The 22,610-nt window shown below is 45.2% G+C and overlaps 1 protein-coding gene across 10 annotated transcripts in view; it reads left to right on the top strand.

The window, feature by feature from the left end:
• Dus3 (Dihydrouridine synthase 3) overlaps positions 1-22,610 on the top strand; it is a 243,518-nt gene that overhangs the window by 166,200 nt on the left and 54,708 nt on the right. For all 10 annotated transcript variants that reach the window (XM_075869244.1, XM_075869350.1, XM_075869491.1 and 7 more), the window contains 3 exons: positions 5,516-5,594; positions 10,492-10,627; positions 12,069-12,121. In XM_075869244.1, coding sequence (XP_075725359.1) covers positions 5,516-5,594; positions 10,492-10,627; positions 12,069-12,121 — 268 coding nt within the window. The remainder of the gene's footprint in view (positions 1-5,515; positions 5,595-10,491; positions 10,628-12,068; positions 12,122-22,610) is intronic.

A 22,610-nucleotide genomic window follows, 5' to 3' on the forward strand; every position in this document is an offset into this window, starting at 1 on the left:
GAGCGGCCGTCGCACTGAAATCCAGGTTCTCGGCAGACAACAGGGGCATGAGATAGCGTGTCAGCTACTACGTAAGTTGTGTATTCATCACAAAAGGGGGTGACGAAATGAACGAGCGCCGAAGTGTGCCCGTCGACAGAGGCGGTGGCCTCTTTGTGCAACATGGCATGCCACAAAGCAGGCATGTTGCGACGAGCCCGAATCACGCAGGCGAACTGACTCGCTAAGAGCAGCAAAAAGCTTAGAGCTTTTTGATATCGCGTTGGGCGCCAGTATAGTGACAGGTATCCCGATGAAGTACGGCCACTAGCGTGGGTCCGGTCTTAGCAAGCCGCAGGACAATTGTTAACCGTCGCCGGGGCGAGAACACGATACGGTTCAAAGTCGCAACACTTTATTGTCTGTTACAACACCAAAACGCAGTACAGCCCGTTGCAAAGGCGCGGCAAGAAGGCAAACAGGCTTATCCACGCCACGAGCATAAAAGTACTACACAGGATGCCACAAGCACGTCTCCGTGGTAAAGGTGATTCACGAAGACACCGAGACCAAGGCCCGATTGCTCGAGCAAGGGCAAAGGCGCTCGTGTTGGCTTTGGAGGGAGACGGGTCGGCATAGCTAGGCCACGCACCAGGACACTGTACCACCCTTCGGCCTAGCGTTCGGAAGAGGGGGGGGGGGGGGGCGACATAAAGTAAGGGTTCGCCGCGGGCGCAAGGTGCTGTTGGCGAAGTCCGAACGAGCCCCACAAGGAGCTGACGGACGGAAAAGAAAAGCGTGCTTATCCCAATGTCGTCCCTAGAAAACCCTCTCTCTACTCCTGACGTGCGCGCAAGGCCTCGCGGGAGCCTCCGTGCGCGGCGCCAGAGTCAACATTTGCTACCGGGTGAGTGGGTTAACCGCCACTCCGCACTCCCAGCGCGGCAGACAGTGGAGGAGGGGAGGCATTTCGGGACATGAGAACGGAGAAAGAGGCAGCAAAGCCCGCGCAAAGGCAGTGGGCCGGCCTCAATTCCCACAAGACGCACATGCAGAATATATATGTGTTGTTATGGTGCCCCAGATATGCACAATAATTGCCTTTTAATTGAAAATTGCACAAGCATGAACACTCAACCTTGTGCCACATAGGTGGGCGCTACGGATGGCGTCGGCCGTTTCAAGTACCAGATGCCGTTAAAAGTGGACAAGCAGACAAATGTACAAACAGACAGACAGAGCAAAATTTTTGCGTTGAAGGTCCCTAAGAAAGACTATCATCTTTAAAAAAATCCGCTACACAACTTAACAAATATGACAACGCATGTCTCTACATAATGTCCATGCACCGCAATACCGCCGTATGTCTGGGACCTCCTTTTGCATACTAAACACATGTCACATTCTTGTATTCGTATCAATTAAAAATCTGAAATCAGTCGACACTGCTGCGCTGTCCAGCTCGACGACTTCGCCTCAGTACCAGTCCCGCAACAGCAACGTTGCCATCGGCGCGGCGAACCATCACTAGCGTCGACTCATCGTCCGGTGCAACCAGCACTCACGAGGGCGCCAGACTGCAGGCAGTTGCGCAGGTCTCAGGCATGTCCATCGCCCGATCTCATGACCGTACTCCTGGCCAGCGGCGCTGACGATGTGCAAAAGACAGCCAGCCGTGGGTTGCATCCCTCCTGCTGCACGCATTCCAAACACTCAAACTCGAAAGAACAATGCAGTAAGCCAAAGGGAAAGGAGCTTCGGGCTCCTAGCCCACGTGGTACGATGGTCAGTACTGCTAGCTAATACATCGGCGGGGGCGGAGACGCCCAGCTAAAATAAAACAAAAGTCGGTTTTCCTAACTAGTGCACCGCAAGATAAAAAAAAAAGAGAGAAGCAGGCTGCAACACCTCAACGCCACGATCCACCTAGTTGTGCCACATGCGGCAGGCGGCTGCACAGAGGATTAGGCCTAATTAGTCGCTTGACAACAACCGGCATCCAACCAGCACCCAGCCTAGGCGCAGATGAGGCAGCCACAAGGACACATCCACTCTGTAAGGTGGCCCCATCGCTCGCTGCACTCAGCAGCTTACCGAAAGATCAGTGTTGAGCCGCAATACCAGACAGCAACGTCGCCCGGCTCCCTGAGCCCAAAAAGATAGAAGCTATTTACAGAAAATCGGACTACCTACGAGGCTTCTGTACTCACTCGCTTTGGGCCTGGCCTGCTATCCTGCGGTAAGCTTTGCTCATCTCAGGATGCAGACTGCATGGCTCTCGTCCCAACTGAACAACGTTCTTGAGAACCAATGACAACAGACTAAAAAAAAACACTTCTGAGCAGAAAAAAAACAACCAAACGTGCCGACAAGTTAAAACACATCAAAACAACCGATCTTCCTGCTCTCAACAAAGCACACCGCCAATGCTAGGATAGAAGTTCCCCTAGGCCTACTCTACCCCAGCTCTAACAAAATGGCTCTTCCGAACCGTGAAAACTGTCGTCCGATGCTGCAAGAGTTCCACGTCTGGCAGCCAGTGTGGGGTCTTGTAATGGCGAGCACTACGCCACCTACTACCCAGTAGTTGTAACCCGAAATGGGACTTATGTGCGAAACACATTCGCCACGCGACGCAAACAACTTCCTAGGGGGTGTCAGCACCCCCACAAAGTTCACTCCATTGCCGCGCCTTACAGACATAAATTTGGTAACACTTGAAATTGGGAATGATGGAGCTTTGGCAAGGTAACGTTCATGTGCAGCGTCAACACACCCTGCTCTCTAGAGTCTAGCCTTTACTCGGAGCTTGCAACCACGTTCTGTTCGTTTCCGACGTGTAACTTTAACAACATGTTTTGTGGAGAATATTGCACGAGCAAAAGTGTGTCGCACTTTACATTGTGCAGCGTAGCAAGGGCACTCGGGTATGGTGGCGCCTTCTCAAATCACAATGTGCGTAACAGGTAGGCAACTGGTAGGTCCCGCAACCGTGTCGTCCTAGCAAAGTGTAGAAAACACTTCCTTTTTCGTGCAAGTGTTGCATGGTCAGTGCAGCGTTATAAAGGCTATGACCCTTAAAGTTACTTATGTATGCCTTTTCTAGTAAGAGACACACAGACAGAATATTGACGTGTTATTATGGTGCCTCAGATATGCCCAGTGATTGCTTTTTAACTGACAATCGCACAAGCATGAACGCTGAATCTTGAGCAATATTGGTGGGCGCTGCGGATGGGTCGGCCGTTCAGAGTATCGTTTGGCAGCTTTGGTACTGTTTGAAACAAACAGACAAATGTGCAGACAGACAGACCAAAATTTTTGCGTTTAATGTCCCCAAGAAAGACTATCGTCTTCAAAAAAAAAAAAGCAAGCTCCACACTGCACTGGAGGACCCAAGGCCTCTAGACACTAATCACGCTACAATTTTTCAGTATTGCAGGGATAACAGAAAACTGTATCCAACACCCAACACCGCATAGAACCTCGCAGCAATGGAATCTGCAGCCTTAAGCTGACTCCAGACAAACACATACACGAACTTACACAGGCGACATGTATGGTATTCTACCCCGGAGCATACAAAGATATGTGTATGTCCGTGATGCGGAACCACACGAACTCTGTTTCACATTACGTGGGAGTGTACACTTCACTATGAAAAACAGCACAACATGAATAACACAGAGGAAAATTTGCAGGCACTGCTCTCCAGCTCGGCCTTTGATTATCAGCTTTGGGTGGTCCAATGGGCAGAGAAGATGGCAAGGGCAACAGAGACCTGAAATAGGGCTTGACTATTTGCAATGCTCCGTGTTATGCGCAAATAAAGTATCTCTCTCTTCAAAAGAAACAGCTCCGGCTTACAGCTTGCGTTTTCGCATTACGTAGGCATACCGTAATTACTCGAATCTAACGCGCACCTTTTGTCCAGTTAAGCGAGTTCATAAATCGCATGCGCGTTAGAATCGAGTACGAACAAAAAAATTACGGTCAATCTATTGCCATCGGCAAATCCAAACTGGCCGCCTCCTACGTGCGTCGGCATGGCGCGTCGGCCATTTCTGCCTATGTGTTTCCCATGTGCGGCACTTCATACGTGTGCGGAGGAGTTCGTCATCTAGTAGTGCATTAGCATCGACGGCGTGGAAGGGCCGACTCCAAAAACTCGAGTGCACCACGATGCCGTTTTTAAAAGAAACGTCATCGCGTGTGCAGAAACGGACGGAAATCGGGCCGCATCGCGGTCGTTCGGAGTTCCCGAAACGTGCGTGCGGGACCGGCGGAAACAAAAGCAGAAGATTGTCGACAGCAAAGCCTCACGCAAAGGCTTCAGTGGACCACAGCAGGGTCGTTTTGCGCAAATTAAAGAGCTGCTCGGCGAGTATGTGCTTGAGCAGTGAGCGGCACAGCGGCCCGTGACGACAAAACTGCTCCAAGTGTGGGCTATGCAATTACTCTTAGAAAAAGGTCTAATGCGGAGCCAGTTTAAAGAGAGCAGGGCTGGCTAACTAACTTTATGAAGAGGAAAGGCTTTTCCCTCCGAAGGGGAACATGCATACGCGAAAAGTTTTGCGGAAGAGTACGATGAAAAGCTTCAGTTTTCAGAGGTTCGTCCTAAACTTGCGGCGCAACAACGGCTACCTGCTTGGGCAAATCGGGAATAAAGGACAGTGTGGCCGAATTCACAATGTTTGCGAAGTTCTAATTGCTGGCTGCTCCGGGGATTAGCACACTTGGACTGCTGGCAGAGTTCTTGGCTGTAATGCCTACTTTGAAAACTAAGTTTGAAAGCTGCATTATTCATATTGTCCAGCCAGAAACACATAGCGAATTTTTTCCCCTGGACATCATTAATAAATTCCTTATTTTAATAGAAAGAATTGACGAATCATCACGTCTTGACACGCTGACCTAGTGAGGAGCAGGCAACGTGCTGCCTGATTGCCACCACTGTGTTTCAGTAAAGATGTCTTATCTTCCGCAGACACAGATTTTAGTTAATCACAACTTTCTTTTTCTTTTTTTTTTTTTTGTGTGACAGCAGCCAGGCTTACCTGTTTGCAGGAAAATTGGTACCAAATATTGCTGGAAAACTTTACCCTTGGAGCCCGAAGCTGGCCGGCGCAACAGACGACCAGCCCTGCTTACTTTGAATAATTCCAAATTCTTTGCATCCTGCTTTTTGTAAGTTCCAGTAATTTGAAAACCCACTTAATTCGAATATTTCACACAGCCCGAGTCACTTCAAGTTAACTAGGTTTCACTGTACCAAAATTGGTCAAAGGAAATGTGAGTGCTCTTCTGCCGGAAGTTTACCACTGCATTAGATTCCTTCTTGAATGTGAGAGATCTCATAGTTTTCTTTTTGAATTGATTCGTGTACTACTTCTCAGCTGTGAAATGTTTCTGGCCATTAAAACGTGTTACAGTATGGTTTTTTGTAATCGATAAAGAGAGAAATGCTTTCATTTGCTAGACATGTCACACAACACATGGAAATCAGTACACGCAAAACATTTCTGGATGCATGCAGGCAGTGGGGACGTGCTCAGTTGGGAGGATGCTGAGAAACGGCTGTCCGAGACATCTGTCAGTGGTCTGATGATTGCCAGGTAAGTTCAGTTCATCCTAGAAGAGGGGAGTTTTCATGGAGCCATTTTCAAAAAAAAAAAAAAAAACATCTATTTCAACATCCTACTTGTGGGAGTCAGTCATTTCGCACTAAGCAACAGAAAATGTCAGTATTTTACTTTGCTTGAATGCATGGTTCTTAAAACTGCGGGCTTTGTGGGCGTCTTTAGGGCTTTCTTTTTTTGTACACACGACTGTTATGGTGTCATAAGCGTGCACTCAGGTAAGATAATGGATCTGAAAATAGCAGAATTACCTGTGTGTAGCCAAGGTAATAGGCCTGCTGTCAAATAATTTGAGGAAAGAATACAGGATCTTAGCAGCTGTAAGGTGCATTTTATGGCCTAACTTCAAGTGAAAAATCAATTTGAAGAAATCATGCTATGTTAATGAGTAAATTTATTTTAAACAAAGGTGTTACAAAACAGCTCAGACAAGCACAGTTGACTCACAATAATTCAAAGTATCATAATTCAAACTTTCGGTGAACATAGTGAGTGTTGAATTTTTTTAGAAAAACTTTCGCAGATGGTCAAAATACTTTATGGCGGTTTTTGAATGTATGAAATGTGTAAATAAAAAAAATTGGCCTGCTAAAAAGAATCACGTGTGGATGCAAAGCAGCGGGGAGATGGTGGATAACACCCACAGAGGCTTGTCTACATCACCCTAAGCAGATGCACCAACATTCAGAACCTCTACCTGACTAACCCTATCGTTAACCATTACTTGATGCCGGTGACCACTGCTGTGAATGCAGCCGGTCCTTAAAACGCACAAGCCAGATACATTGAAAGTGATTCCATGCTAACCAAAGAAGATGGGCTTGTTGACTTTAGCAGGTGCATTTTTATCTAAAACCCAGGCATGCGCATGCGCTTTAACTTGTCAGCTCACATCATTGTATATTGTCATGGACAAAGAATCACAGACAAAGAATGAACAGAGTTGTTTGGGGTGCTGAGTCGGTATAGTTACTTCGTGGTCTTGCGGCTCTTCGATTTAGTTCAGCAGGGCATGGCAACGGATACAACATTTGGCTATGAGTGATGAAATGACCGAAAACTGAAGCAATGAGCCTACACCAACTGCATGAGTTCCTGCCCATGCCCGGGAAGCCTGCCTTTCCGTAGATGCAGTGGCACCGCCTTTTTTTGAATTATTTTCTGGTATCGGGGAGGGGCGTCCACCCATCTGCTTGCCATAAAGCTTTGTTGTTGCACTGCTTGGGGGGGGGGGGGGGGGGAAACTCAGTGATTGTACTATGCATTACCCATACAGCGGGAAGCGAAGAAAGCAGCTCAAGCGACGAGCACGATGCAGCAGTGCCTATGTTGGACGCTTACTTTACTTCTAAAACGAACGTTGACATAGAACGGCACTGGTTCAGACAGCGCACCCAACTACCGAGGGAGACGACAGCAGCATTCGTCACGGCACTGCGCAAGTCGGCATTGACCTGCAATTTCGGCGAGCAACCTAATGACTTCATTCGTGACCAAATTGTAGCGAAAACGAGCAACCATTTTCTTTGGGAACGTCTACTTCTGGAAAGAATTTTGCTTACGCTTGAAGGTGTGTTAGGTGTGTTATCTCGAACAACATTGAAAAAGCCACGAAATACTCACTTGAGCTACAGTCATAACCTGCGAGCATCCAAACGGGGGATCATATGCCATCCTGTATAGCACGAATGTCGTTGCCGCAGCACAATGCTTGTCTTCGTAGCGGGTTGTCATGGCATCTCGCAGATTCCAAAACATGCAAGGCATGGGATAAAACATGCAGCAAATGGGGACGTTTCCTGTGTGTATGTCGGAGGAGCATGCCAGACGAGCGGGCATTTGCTTTCCGAGAGGTTGATGCCTGCAATACATCCGAAGACCCCAGCGTGTTGCTTCTCGCCCGCCAGAACAAAACAGCAATACATGTGGACGCTTTCGTGCAGAAAGTGCCTGTACGTCTCCTCACAGACACAGGCTCTGCTGTATCGATTCTATCGGCCATTAAACTTTAGCGACAGAGTACTATTTTTCTTGCCGCATAATAAGCATTGAGGGGTGTTTTTACGGTGCCAGTCGTCTTCTAAGGTCAGCAAGTGGTACCGACATCCTCGGCATCGACGCTATTAAGGCTCTGCGGCTGCAAATCAATGGTATGCCACTGCAATGCACAAACATTACGCAAGTGCCAGAAAGCCTTGATCCTGAACTTTTCTGTGAATTTTCAACCTTGTTGATGGAAAGTTTGCGCTAGCAGCAAATTTCTTTCATAAGGCCAAGATAAGACAAGGGGTCACTACTGTCACTGCTAAATTGCGCAGTATGCCATTTACTTTGCGATGGGTGGTGCGTGAAGAGCCGCAGCACCTTGAGCAGAATGATGTGATAGTAGAAAAGGTAGATGTGTCAGAGTAAGTATCATCAATTGTAGTAGTGGCAAATAAAAATAGCAAGATAAGAGTTTGCGTCGATCTACATGAACCGAACAAAGTCGTTGTCATTGAGAAATTTTCATTGCCTCACACGGAAGAACTGCTGCACTAACTTCACGGTTCAAAGTATTTTTCCAAGATTGATTTAGTAGTCGCTTACGTATCACGTCCTGCTAAGTCCTGAAAGTAGAGAATTAACTACCCTCATAACCGATAGTGGATTGTATCGAAGGCATGTGCTTTGGCTTTGCATCAGCACTATCTGCTTTTCAGAAAATGATTATAACCATCCTGCAGAAGTGTAAAAATACTGTCTGCTACATAACTGACATGATTGTGTTTGTTAACACACCTGAGGAGCATTTCAAGAACCTGATGCAAGTGTTGCTGCAAAGTCTGGATTGAAGCTGAATGACAAATGTATTTGCAATGTTCAATAAATATAATTCCTTGGACACATAATAAGTTACCAGGGTATGCAGCCACTACAATGCAACATTGACGCCGTCAAGGCTGCACCAGCACCAACAGATATCTCTACCCTGCGCTCATTCTAAGGCATGGTTGGCTATTACGCGAAGTTCATACCTGACTATGCAGTGCTTGTCGAGCCTGTTCGTGAGCCCTTACCTAAGAATTCTGCATTCACTTGGAATCCTGCCAGACAAGCTTGTTTCGAGCAGCTGAAAAGTTCTTTGTCCTGTTTACAGCTTTTTGATTTTGTGGGGGACATTATCGTTACCACGGACGCCTCATCTATTGGGCTAGGAGCAGTGTTGCAGCAAACAAGAGATGATGAGCCAGTAACAATTTCATTTGCTGCTTGCAGGCTTACCCCACAGGAACAGAAGTACTTCGTTAGAGAACTGGAAGTCCTTGCATGCCTGTGGGCATGCGAACACTGCAGAGCGTACCTTTTGGGCCATTCATTCAGTCTGCGTACCGACCACCAGGCTCTGACTACACTCCTGAGTACAATGGGAGTAGGTCGCCATCCGTTCCGAATAGCAAGGTGGCACGCAAGACTATTGGTGTACAACTTCACAATTGCATTCCAAAAGGGTGACAAGAATGTGGTTGCTGATGCTATTTCAAGGATGCCTCTCTAAGTTAAGGTAGTGGAGGAAGAGACTGGGAGACTGTTTGTGTGGTCTCACTATCCATTACCTATGGGTAGTTTGTCGCTGAAATAATGCAAGACCAGCTGCTGCAACAGGTCATGAAGTGGGTGACTTCGACATGGCCTGCAGCGAAGATGGTGCCTGCTGATGCAGTTCCATTCTACATTGTGCGGACTGAGCTCTCAGTCGTTGCAGACCTCCTACTTCGTGGAGATAATTTCGTCGCACCATCATCTCTCGTAGAACGACTTGACACAGCCAACGAGTCTCACCCAGGAATAACTATGACAAAGCAGCGACTACGTGAGCAATACTGGTGGCCTGCTATGTGCGAACAAGTAGAAAAGTTAATTGCATCTTATGGTCTATCAGTTGACAAGTCTGCAAAACAAGTGACACCACCATTGCAAACTTAACTGAGTTCAATATTGTCTGGTTTGAATCTACCAGAAATGACTGATCACTAATAAGCCCACCATAAAGCATCAATTAGCATTGAAAAACTGTGCACACAAATGTGTACACGCGACTGACACACGTTTGGCATTTCTGTACACTCACCTGCACCGAGTTTCATTGTACAGTGCTGCCACTTCCACCATTCATAGCAAAGATTGCCTGGGGGGAAACAAAAGGGAGAAAGAAAGAAATGGCTTGGTCTTGGCCTATTGCTGGCCAAATGTTTTTTAAACCACTTTTGCTGCTCTACACTTGTGCCGTGCCAAAAAAGTGCCAACATTTGGAAGTGGCTACAAGCTGTCCCAGGACAAAGCAGGCTCTGACCCTTATTATTGCGCACGTATACATATGCCATGTAAGTAAATAGTGCTGGTATGATTGCTGAAATTTGAAAACATAAGTAGCTGTTATTCAAAGTGGTGTATGATGTTTCTGCAGCACTAAGAAACAATAAGCATTTCAAGACAAGTTGGCATGTTTTCCCAGGTCATATTTTATTTATGAGAACTTGTGATAATTAAAACAAAATCCCATGGATATTGGTTGATTGAGAAAGTCAGAAAAAAAATATTCTATCAGAAATTATGAGCAGCTGTGCATCACAGAAGATGTGCCACCGCCAGTATTTTATATTATTGCACATTTACACTCGTTGCATGCCATGGATGGCTATATCAATGCCACATTTTGTCATTACATGTGACAGAGCAAAGGTTCGTTAAGGGGGTGGTAGAATTGAAGTGGAATCACTTGGGCCACAGGGTCATCGCAAGGTACTGCCTTCCTTTGGGTCCAAAAAAGCTCACCAGGTGTAGCTAGCCAGGTGTGCTAGGACTGATGCATTTTTTCTTGTGTTTTCAACAGGGGGGCCCTGATCAAGCCTTGGATCTTCACTGAAATCAAGGAGAAGAGGCATTGGGACATCTCCTCCTCGGAGCGGCTCGCCATTCTGCGCAAATACACTGCCTACGGTCTCGATCATTGGGGCTCTGACACAGAGGTACGGTGCCAAGTACTAAAGCTGACTTTTTGTCAGTGCATTAATCTAGAACAATTCTGAGCAATATAGAGGCAGGAATAATGACTGGTGTAATGTACAAGGTTTTTATTTTACATGTGCTCCCACAAAGCTTGCCAATCGATAAGTAATAAAAGCTAGTCAAATCTCAATAATTAGGACAGGCCTAAAAAATTTCTCAAATTAACCTGTGGACAAAATAAAACCCAATGAATGCAGCACTTCCAAGTAGCATCCATGATGTGTATCAGATTAGATCGCACAGTCCAAAGAAACAAGCTTCCACTGCAAGGTAACTCTTGTGTTTTATGACTCTTTGGGAAGCTAGTCTACAAGATTTCGCTCTGTATTCTTTTTTATTGCTGAGATACTTGCTCAAAGTTTTATGATGGTTGAAGCCACAGATGCAGTTGAAGTTTGCCCATGCTGCAGGCATGACTTGTTTTATATTATAGCATTTTCTACCTTAAGGCTCTGCCATAATTTGGTAATAAATGCTGTAAATATGCACTCTTGATGTTCAGTTTTTAATGATAGCAGTATAGGCCGTGTAAATGTGCTGAACTATTTTCGAATTTCGCCAAGGCACTGCGGAGTGCAGGGCCTACGCAACCTTGAACTGCTTTGGCAGTACTGTGCTGACAGGGCTGGATAACAGGGGACAAATGGCCCGCCAGGCAACATGTTTCAACACAAAAGAAAAAAATTGTATTGATAATGAGTATCTGGTTGATGCCTATTGAGCGGGTATGTCAATTTGCTGTTATCGCGTTGTACTTTTTAAGTAATTCAGTTTTTCAACTTTAAATGAGATTACCCCAAAAATGCTTTTTTGTACCTATGTTCTTTTTTTCTCAGCAACCATAGTATATAGAATCGTAGATTTCAGCCAGTATTTAGATAATGTAATAGAAAATATGCTAAAGCAGAAATATTAGTGTTTGAGGAAGTGCTCTTCTGCAACACGACATCTAATAGCTATTATTGAGTGATAATTAGGTACCTGAAGTAAAAAAAGGTTATCAAAAACGAGCAATATACTTTTCAGTGCTAAATCTGCTCAGTAAGTTAAGGAATGGCTCATCATCACAATGATAGTAAAATAATTGCTGTATCTCTTATGGCTGCAGAGGAAAAGGTGTGTAAACTTCGCGTAAAGTACATGGCCGGTATAAGGCTTACCCTGCTTATAGCTCTAACTTATTACTTAAGAGACAGTGCCTGAAATAACAAATATTTGTTTTGCTACTTGAGTACCCATCTCCATGACAATTTGCTGGCTCGACTTTCTGGGGTCATAAGAGCACTAGCGCAGAATGACACTAAATTTGCCAGTGTGGCCGAGGATGGTTTACCTGCCATGGGGGAGACTTGCTGGTGCATGAACAGTTAGCGGGGCTGGTGAGCACTTTTCCCATTGCAGGGTGTTGAACGGACACGAAGATTTCTCCTGGAGTGGCTGTCATTCCTCCACAGGTGAGCCTTCTCATATTTTTTTTGTCACCATGCAGCCATTGTAATGCAGAGCCTCATTCACTTGTTGTACATTGTAGAAACATACCTTAGTTAAACCTTTATATTGCAGTGTCAATGAAATGACCACTTTTTGGCTAACAGCAGTGCCAAGTTTTTCGCTAACAGCGAAATTTTACTATCCGTTATTGAAATAAACCTTTTATGCAAGGTATTTTTTATGCAAAGTAGAGTTACCAAGCAATCATTTCTTTCTACGCAAAAGGTGTCACACAAAAGAGTTGTTGAAATAAAAAGTAGTTTAAAAGGGCAACTTGAATAAAGTCAAATTCACTACGATGATATTGATCGGAGACTTAAGAAAATTCGTTTTTACTATAATTGCTAAATATGAGTCACAAAAATTGCTAGAAAGTTAAAGCCAGTTCGATGAGTAAACAGTAGAGCTGATCAGCAAGTACCACCATCTTGTTGACGCAAGGGGGAAGGGGGATTCCTTTTTCATCTTCCTCCTTTCATCCTTCTTTATCTCCTTCTACATCTTCCTGTTTCATTCAACATTTATCTCTTTCTACATGGCCCCCTCTCCTCTTTCTTACATCGCTATTCCTCACCCTTTCCCACCCCTCACAGATTCAAACGTAAGCTTAAATGTGCAATTTCGTGAGATAACCACGTCATGTTGCGACATATGGTCCCTAAAGATAATATTGGCTCTGATATGAGTCGAAACGGATCTACAGGTTTGTATATAAATGGCACCGAAACTGCAGGCGGTGAAAACGAGAATACTTGGTACTAAATTGTCCTGTTTATATCCGTGACATGGCTATGTTACCCTCTCACCTCCGCCTTGTCTTCCCTTTCACCCTCGCTTCCCTTTCCCATTCCAGTGTTATACCTCAATCGCTGGATAAAAATGAAGGTACAGCTAGTTGCGTGCCACCGAAGCGGCAGCTCGGGCCTTGATTTCTCGTGTCCGCTCTGGCACCAAAGCTTGACCCGGAGAAGCGCTTCCACATGCATTGACTCTAATCAGGCTGTAAATAAAACGTTTTGTAGTGGCACATCGCAAGTTTGATACTGAAGTTGTTATGAGAAGTACCTCTTACACCACATATGTGAACAGTGTGCCCTAAGAGTGCCAATCTTTCGTAGAATGGGCCTCAGTACTCTCCATGAATGCTGCTTGTTTGCCGCACCTGAAATTAAAAGTGTGACTAATCCTGTTAACGGGGAGCCAAAATGCACCACCAAAGCATGCTCAATTTAAATGTAGCTTCTTTCAGTGCATTAAAGGGCCCCTCACCAGGTTTGACAGTTTTGAGCTGACAAGCGCTATGCATAGACGAGGCGTTCATGATCACGTCTGCCAAAATTTGCAACGCTACGCACTTCGGAAATGGGTCAAATTTGAAGATGAACGCTGCTCCCCCTCCCTTCTGCCAGTGCATGCACAGAGAATGAGGGTATGACGTGTGCGTATGAATGGCCCTACGTACACGGCAATGCAGTGACGTTGGTCCTCTGCGTAGACAACTCTGCTCTGACGTTGCAAACAGTGGCACGTAACATGGCAAAAATTATTTAACACGGCATATGCAGTTTATGTAATTTGTTGCTTGAAGAGAATAATAAAGCTCTAGATAAATAATGAGATGCAATAAGGGAGAGTGAGCGTCTTTTTTCCATTTTTCTCCCGTGAATTGCATTGAGATGTGGGGCTAATGTGTCGGCGTTTCGCATGCGTTCGTGTTTCCGCAATCAGCGCATCGAGCAGACGACCGCCGTGGAACGCTCCTACGCGTTCGCGCACCCGTTTTGCTCATCTATTCTACCGTGTCTAAGCCAGCGTTTCTAAACCATCCCACAGAAACAAGCGAAAGACCACAAAATAACGCTGGTCAGCAAAGCAACGCCGCTCGCGTGCTCGGGGGTTGGATTTGTTGGGGCACTTCATGCGCACGTGACCTCTTGGTCGGATGCCGGAGAGGGTGGGGAAGAGAGTTAGCTTTCGAAGGCTACGCGAAAGAGCGGCAAGGGTTTCGAGCTCACCTCTTCTCATTCTTGTTGCGCCCCGCTTCAAAAAACCTGCTTTCTCTGCTCGTGATGAACTGATTCAAAAAATCTTTGTGGCGAAATGTTCGTCATTGGACACCCAACAATTTCCACTGTCTAACTAAAGTTTGGTATGGGGCCTGGTGAGTGGCCGTTTAACACTAGTTTTGTTCGAGATACAGAGTTAAAACAAAAGTTCACAACTTAAATAAAATGCTTCTTGAGTTATGGCAGTACAAGCATCACTAAAAAGAACCAAAGCTAGCAGTCAGCAGTCATATCAGGCGCATAGTCGTTTGAAGCTCCTTAAGTTTGAGGCTTGTCCATTGCCATTGGCATCGTTGTGCACCGTAGCCGCCACTGACGAATATGCTGATGACAGTGAACAGGTGCATTCCAGACAGCACCTGGTTCACAGACAAAACAAAGAAATTGATCATATATGCTGTTGACCCTAATCCTGAATGCCGATTAGATTGCCATCTCCCAAGGCATATCGACACTCTTATACACCGCCTAAGACTCGGAACTAACGCAGATTATCTGCGTTAGACTGGACTAACGCAGATAATCTTGCCCTTCAAACAGACCTGGATCACATTTCATCATGGTGCGACGCATGGTTAATGAAGCTAAACGTTACTAAATGCAAGGCTATGCGAATTTCCCGTTGTATTTCTCATAATGTACCGTGCGACTACACACTTAACCACAGCAATCTCGATCTGGTTTCGTCCTACAAGTACCTAGGAGTATATATTTCTAACAATCTCTCTTGGAACACGCATGTAGATTATATTACAAACAATGCGAATCGCACATTAGGTTATCTGCGCAGAAACTTTTCTTTGGCTCCGACTAACCTTAAACTTCTGCTTTATCAAACATTAGTCCGACCCAAACTCGAGTACGCGTCATCAGTCTGGGATCCACATACCAATTACCTCGCTGACAGCATCGAGGCGGTTCAAAATCGCTCGGCACGTTTTGTCATGTCAAACTACCATCGCACGTCCACTGTTACCTCGATGAAAGCCAATCTTCACTTACCCACTCTCTCACTGCGGCGTAAAATATCTCGCCTTTGCCTGTTCCATAAGATCTTTCATTGTATTCCGTCTTTTAGCAACACTTTTCCAGCCCCCATTGTACGTTTCCTCACGCAACGATCATCAGTTTAAAGTGGGCGTTCCTAGCGCCCGCACGAATTTATATTTTGAATCATTCATCCCGAAAACTGCAAATGAGTGGAACCACCTTCCCACCCCTATCGCTGCTATCACTGACCTCACTTTGTTTAAAAACGCCCTCTCTAACCATTTCGCGTAAATTCACCACTTAAGTCACGCTGTGTTTTCTCTTGTTAGTTTTTTGTGTGCGCGTGTCATTCAAAGACGCAACCATGTTGAACATTGTTGTTACAACCACCCTGCCTCTTCTTCACATCACGCAGTCTTTCTTTTCTTTTATGGTTTTCAGATCGCCATTGTGCGCATATAATTTTGATTTGCTGTATTTCCTGATTTTCTGTACGATGTATACCCGCTCCTCTCTGTAATGCTTCGGCCTTGAGAGTAAATAAATGAAACTGCTTACACAAAACACTTCCTACTTCGGATACAGTGTGCAACATCGTCAGCATGTTCATGCGGCTAGGATGACGAAGATATCTATCATCTGTTGCAAAATTGTCCACAAAACACGGCACACTCGGACGGCGAGTCGAACAGAAGTTTCATACGCAAGATCCCGAGTGAATGTTTGCGTTGGATAAAATACTAGGCCTATGGCCATCTAAAATGCATCGCAAAGCAATGAAAGTGCTACAACGTTTTTTATAAAAAACAAACATTGGCGGAAAGGTATCTTCATGGGCCAGGTGGTACATACTACTGAAGGGAACAGCGCAAAAAATGGCACCGAGAAAGAATGAACACATGAGACAAGCACTGACGAACTACTTTGAGTAAATTTATTACACTGGGAAATATATACCTGAAAACAGAAAACAAAAAGACCTTCACGTGCAACAAGGGTGAAAAGCAAAGCCAACCTGCCACGAGTTGAAATGTTCAAGTTAACCACTCAAGAACATTATCTATTTTTCCAGGAGGGCGAGTGAATGCTCCCTGATACACATCTTTTATTTTTTTTACCAATGTGACCAAGAAACGTTGTATATAACTGAAGGCATGACTAATAATCATTGTACTATATAACTGTACACCACTTGGCCTTCATTTGCATGAATGAGGGGTCACTGTCAGGTGAGATTTATGGGAATACTGATTGATCCAACTACTTCGCCCTCTCATAGTCATTCACTTCGTGGATACGCCGTGATTCTTGTCTTTGGGCTGTTTACTTCTATTTATTTCTTCCCATCTCTCTTTTTATTTATTGCTCTTTTTTCTGTGTCTATTTCTTGCTTGGTTCTCTTCTCTCTCTCTCTTTCTGCATTTGTTTCGCTCTTGTTCATTCCATCTACGCTATGCTTTACTCTCTCCTTTTTCTGCTCCTCATCACCCTTCTCTGTCGCTCTGTTTTTCATCCTCACTTTCTGTCACTTGCTTACTTTGATTTTTCTCTGTGTCATTTACTTCTTTTTTTTTTCTCTGTTATTTTCATTCTTTCTGTTCCATTCTTTACACTCTCTTCCCTCCCCTTCAGCCTCACATGTCACCCTTACTTCCCTATCCCACCACCACCTTGTTATACTATTTACTGTTACTTGAGAAAATAGGTGCTGGATCCTCGAGGCGGTCGGTAAAATATATTGATACAGAACAGCCGCCGCAGCCTTGCTGCAGAAAGAGAAAGATGACGACAGTTACTGGTTGTTGTTGGACTGGTAGCATCTTATTCACCCAGTCCTTCGATTAGTTAAATAACCTACCCGCAACATTATTAGTGGAGGTGCACGACTCCTGTACCTTGATGGAGACACGCAGGGGTCACAACACCCGGGACCCTTCGGCTACTTGTACTTCCGATACCTCAACACCGCTGACCTCTTCAGCCGAGTTCACAATCTGCATCGCCCTCCCGCCCCTGTGGGATCCCGGCACTTTCTCTGCTGACAGTATCATCGACGTTGACTCCAGGCTCTGCCAGTACGTGTCCGTCAGTGCTTCTCACCACGGGGATCACACGCTCATGCTCGGCAGCATGCCATAGGCATAGTTCAAAACCAGCGAAGCCAAAATCACGAACTGGGATCTTTTCAAAACGAGGATTCGTGATTTTTTTAATGATTCATCTAGTCGTCAGCTCGCTGCCAAGAAGACTCTAACCACGTGCGCTCAGATGTCTACTGAATTGTACGTCTCATACATTTTTGACGTCTTGGCCCTTTGTAGCATGGCGGATCAGCACATGCCCATCACGTCCTAAAAGGAATTGCTGACGATGCTTTCAACCTGCTGGTCTTCAATAATGTTATGAGCATCGACACGATCCTAACAGAATGCTGCCATCTAGAACAGGCTAAAGCCTACCACGTCACCCATGCCATCATGCGCCTGCAGAACACAGCTGCTACTTTCTCCTGTGATGACGCCTTCCTCCAGGTTCCACCATGTGAGAACCTCACCCGCATCATTCGTCGAGAGGTCAAGGCAACCCAACCAGTAGCCACTCCATTCCCGACACCTGAGACTTCATCGATTACGATCTCACTGATACAAGCGGTGATTTGTCAAGAATTATCCAACGTCGGCCTACATTCTGTTCTACCCATCTACTCTGCCGAGCCTTTTTATCGTCGTCCCTCCGCTTCTCGCTTTAGTTCCGACTATTCTCGACAACGCAATTTGTCTGAATGGCGTACACTTAATAACACGCTCCTACGTTTCGACTTCCGACGCGTTGGTTATATCGCTTGCCACTGTCGCAACCACAGGGCTCCGCCGGCACATTATGGGCCTCTCCCCCAGGCCACTTCTGTTCACCAGTCGTCCTCAACATTTGATTCGCCTATGCTGACTACACTCCCTGGTCCTGCCGCACCTATGACGAGATCTCTCTATGCCAGCTCACCAACCCTGCTCGCCGTCTGTCTCGTTTGCTCCCGCAACGCCATCCTGCCTCTCTGACCTATTTGCAGCACCCCTGACCGGAAAACTAGGCAGTGCAGCTTCTGGAGGTGGAGCTGCATTGACGACGATCTCTGCAAGAAATCCTCGTTTGCCATTACCGGCCACCCGGAATCTTTTAGACGTTACTTCAGATAATGTACCTGTGAGTGAATTGATTGATACCCGGGCGCATGTGTTCATTATGAATGCTGCTCTTTATCACCGACTAAAAAAAGTTGTCACACCCACACTGAACCGAGCTGTACGAGTCGCGGATGTGGGAACTGCCGCTATTATTGGCATGTACTCTGTCCGTGTGACTATTGCAGATAGATACTGCTGTTCTTTTCACCGTTATTGAAAATTCCCCTCACGATCTCATTCTAGGTATAGATTTTCTAACCACCCACTCTGCCCTTATGGACTGTTCAGCCATAAGTTCTTTACCTCAAGATGCCTCTACTTCCCGGTCCAACCGACCCACCTCAAATCCGTCTCTGCTACATCAATTTAATATGCCTTCCGCCTACATCTCTTACACACGTCGACCTCTCCTCCACGCCACTTGTACCTGATGGCAATTGCATGGTTGCGCCGAGTTCTGCTGTCATGCTGACGCATGGAGTCGCTGTTTCGCACACAATTTGGGCTATTGTCGGGAACCGCCCCTGCCTTTTTCTTATTAATTCCGCCCTCACTGCCCAAATTCTTCTCCAAGGTGTCTCCCTGGCCGAAATTACTGCCCTACAAGACCATACTGTTGAGCCCTTCAGAGTGTGTGAGTGCTGCAACTCAGACCATGGTCCAAGTACATGACGTTCATCCGGCATTGATCTGGAACACATGGTGCCATCAGACCTCAGTCCTGATCAAGCTGAAGTCTTCCATCATGTTCTGGAGTCATATCGTGACATTTTCGACTTCGCCAGCACGTCCTTGAGCCAAACAACTGTTGTCACTCATCGCATCAATGCTGGCCTTGTGAGCCCCATTCACCGACGTCCATACCATGTTTCCGCATCCGAGCGTTCAGTAATACAACAGGAAGTCAAAAAGATGCTTGCCAAAGACATAATCGAGCCCTTGTGCAGCCCCTGGGCTTCTCCCGTCATTCTGGTCAAAAAGAAGAATGGAAGGTGGTGTTTTTGTGGGGATTATCGGCATTTCAACAAAATGAAAGAAAGATGTTCACCCATTGCCTAGAATCGACGATGCCTTAGACTGCCTTTACGGTGCTACTTCACTATCGACCTTCGATCCAGCTATTGGCGGATAGCTGTCGACAAGATTCGCCGTGAGATGATGGCACTAGCCGAACAACAACCACCAACTGTCATTGTTTTTCTCTTTCACGCAGCAAAGCTGCGGCAGCTGTTTTGTATAAATATTATAGCCAGCAGCTGCGGCATGACCGGTTAATCAGCGATGGTACAGAGACAGCCCTTCGTCTTTTCGGTCAGGCACTCACGCGCATCATTTCAGAAAATGGCAATATGCATGTAGCAATACTATATTATACTACGCAAGGTATGCTATGCTCTACCTGGATGGCCGAGTGGTTATGATCCTTCCTACAGTTTGTGTCTGTGCGGGTTCGGCTCCCACCTCGCCAAAAAATTTCTTTTGCAAATAATTTTTCAGTTTCTTTTTCTTCCTATATTTCTTTCTCCCTCTTGCTCTGTGTACTTGTTCTCTCTCTTCAGTTTATTGCATTCCATGCTGCCCAAATCACTGCACGTTTTTTTGGAGCAAAGCAGAGGACACAAAGAGTGCATTGCAGTTCATGATAATTATCATTTCTGTTTTCGCACTACGGACAAGTGGCCAGCTTAAACAGCTCCACTGTTCAAAGTAATTTAGTCACTGAGAAATGATCTCAATAATGCACTGAGATCCATGTGCTCCATCTCGATTGCAGTTTTAGTGTGGTTCAAAAGCTCACTTTTGCCTTTCCACTCCACTTCTCGCATACAGTAATTGCATTGTGAAATTAAAATGAAGAAATTATAATTAAAGTCCGGTGAAATTTGAATAGTGTCAGTTTAATGTCTGTGTAAACAGTAACACTACTGGAAAAGTGCTCACCCTGGTGCCTGCTTTGGTAACCTTGGCAACCTACCATTTCCTTGTGGGATAATTTCAACCATGGGCACCTGTTGAAAGGAGGCACTTATAAAACGTTAGGATTAGCCAGTGATTGCACTGAATAGAAAAAGTCTCACACATTGTGCGACCTATGCTGCAATAACAATTTAGCAACATGAAACTGAAGCATACGCTGTGTCTTCACTACGTGCATTATTAACACGAAGGCTGTGTGGGTGACAGTGCTAAAAATGCAGCTGAACTTGTACCTGCACATCTCCACGAGGTTGTAATATCTTCCAATAGCACTATGACTTGGGCGAGTTGGTACATATGGATAGGCTTCAGCGCAATTTAGATGAAGACCATAAAGTACACACAGAACACAGACGAGCGCTGACTTACAACTGTCTTTATTTGCAGTCGAACAAGCCTTTTTATGCACCAAAACCTGCCTGTATTAACCTATACACAGAAAAGTGAAATAAAAGACGATATAAGCAAAACCCAAGATCTATAAACAGAAAGAAAATACAAATGTTTAAAGCGGGACCAAAAATGAAAGATAATGCACGCCTATTTCACACAAGGCAAACTGATCTTCGGAACCAAGATGGCACATAATTTATACTCTATAAAACGGCACCTTCAAAATAAAAGCCGACCAAGTACAGGGTGTAAAATGTTTAACTTACCATGGAGATTAGGTAAAGTGGGTGTCTAAAAGAAAAAGTGATAAAAAACGTGGAAAGCACGTGAGAATGAAACAATACATAACAACCTAGAGAACAGATATCGGGGTCAGTTACTAAAAACGACATCTTCTTGCGCTCGCGGCAGAGCTGCGCTATACATAACCAAAAGCATGCAGAAGCAATGAAAAGATGCCCAGGAACAATACTGATGTCGTGTGTACCTTTACCTTGTGTTTGTGTTATTTGCGGCCAAAGCATGTCGTTATGCCAAGGAATGGACTAAGGTAAATCAAAACAACCCGTCGCCGGGATGTCAAACCAGGCTCCATGAAAATGAACTAATTTATCAAGGAAAGCAAGCGTCAAGTAGAATAAAAAACCAAAACAAAACCTTGTGAGACCGAAAGAACACGTCAAACAAGACTATCTAATAATTCAACTTCAGCCTTCGTTAGGGTAACAGAAAGCATGCTTACACATTGATCACGAGTGTTTCTTACGCTGGTGATTATTTTTTTAATGCTGGTGAGCATAAATAGGCTTGTTCAAGTGCAAATAAACTCAGTTGTAAGTCAGCGCTCATCTGTGGGTCTCCCTTTGTCCTCTTATAAATTGCACCAGCATCTATCCAATTACTATATAATATCTTGCTGATTGTTCCAAGGCACAATGTATCCAATGTGCTCACGCATTGTTAGAGGAACATTGCGACGCAGTGCTGTGTTCTAACACTCAAACTACCCGTCGGCAGGCCAGAAGGGAAAGTTGGCACAAGTTTTTAACAGGGATCAACTCGTAACAGAGAAGGCTGAAGTCTGGAACATGGTTAGTAGGGTAGCAGGAAGACAAGTACACTCACTCCCTTTCGTAAACACACATGGTGACAGCTTGAAAGATCAGGCGAACTTCCTCGGCGCACGCTTCGAACAGGTGTCCAGCTCGTCAAACTATACTGACGCTTTCCAAAACACAAAAGAAAAATTGAGAAGAAGAAACTAGAACACAAATGTACAAAACATGAAGCATACAACCAGACTTTCGGCTTGGCTGAGCTCCAGACATCACTGAACTCCTGCAGTGCTTCCACCCCAGGTTCTGATCGAGTGGTGTACGATATGTTAAAAAACGTGCCAATCAAAAGGCAAAAACCTTACTTTGTTTGTACAATGCTATCTGGTTTTCTGGCACTATTCCTACTTCCTGAAAAGAGGCTATTATTATTCCCATTTTGAGAGAGGGCAAGGACCCTTCTTCAGTTTTGAGTTATAGGCCTATTGCACTTACAAGCTGCTCGTGCGAACTTTTTGAAAAAATGATAAACTGCCGACTTTTACATTTTCTTGAAACAAACAATTTGCTCGACCCGTTTCAGTGCGGTTTCGAGAGGTTAAGTCCACCACCAACCACCTTGTTCGTATTGAGGCACAGATCAGAGACGCTTTCGTCCACAAACAATATTTTCTGTCTGTGTTCCTCAATATCGCAAAGGTTTACGATACAACATGGTGCTTTGGAATATTAAGAGACCTGTTCCAACTTGGAGTGCGTGGCAGAATGTTTATCATAATTGAAAGTTGC

Source organism: Rhipicephalus microplus, chromosome 1 (assembly GCF_043290135.1).
Source record: "Rhipicephalus microplus isolate Deutch F79 chromosome 1, USDA_Rmic, whole genome shotgun sequence".
NCBI classification, from domain to species: Eukaryota; Metazoa; Arthropoda; class Arachnida; order Ixodida; family Ixodidae; genus Rhipicephalus; species Rhipicephalus microplus.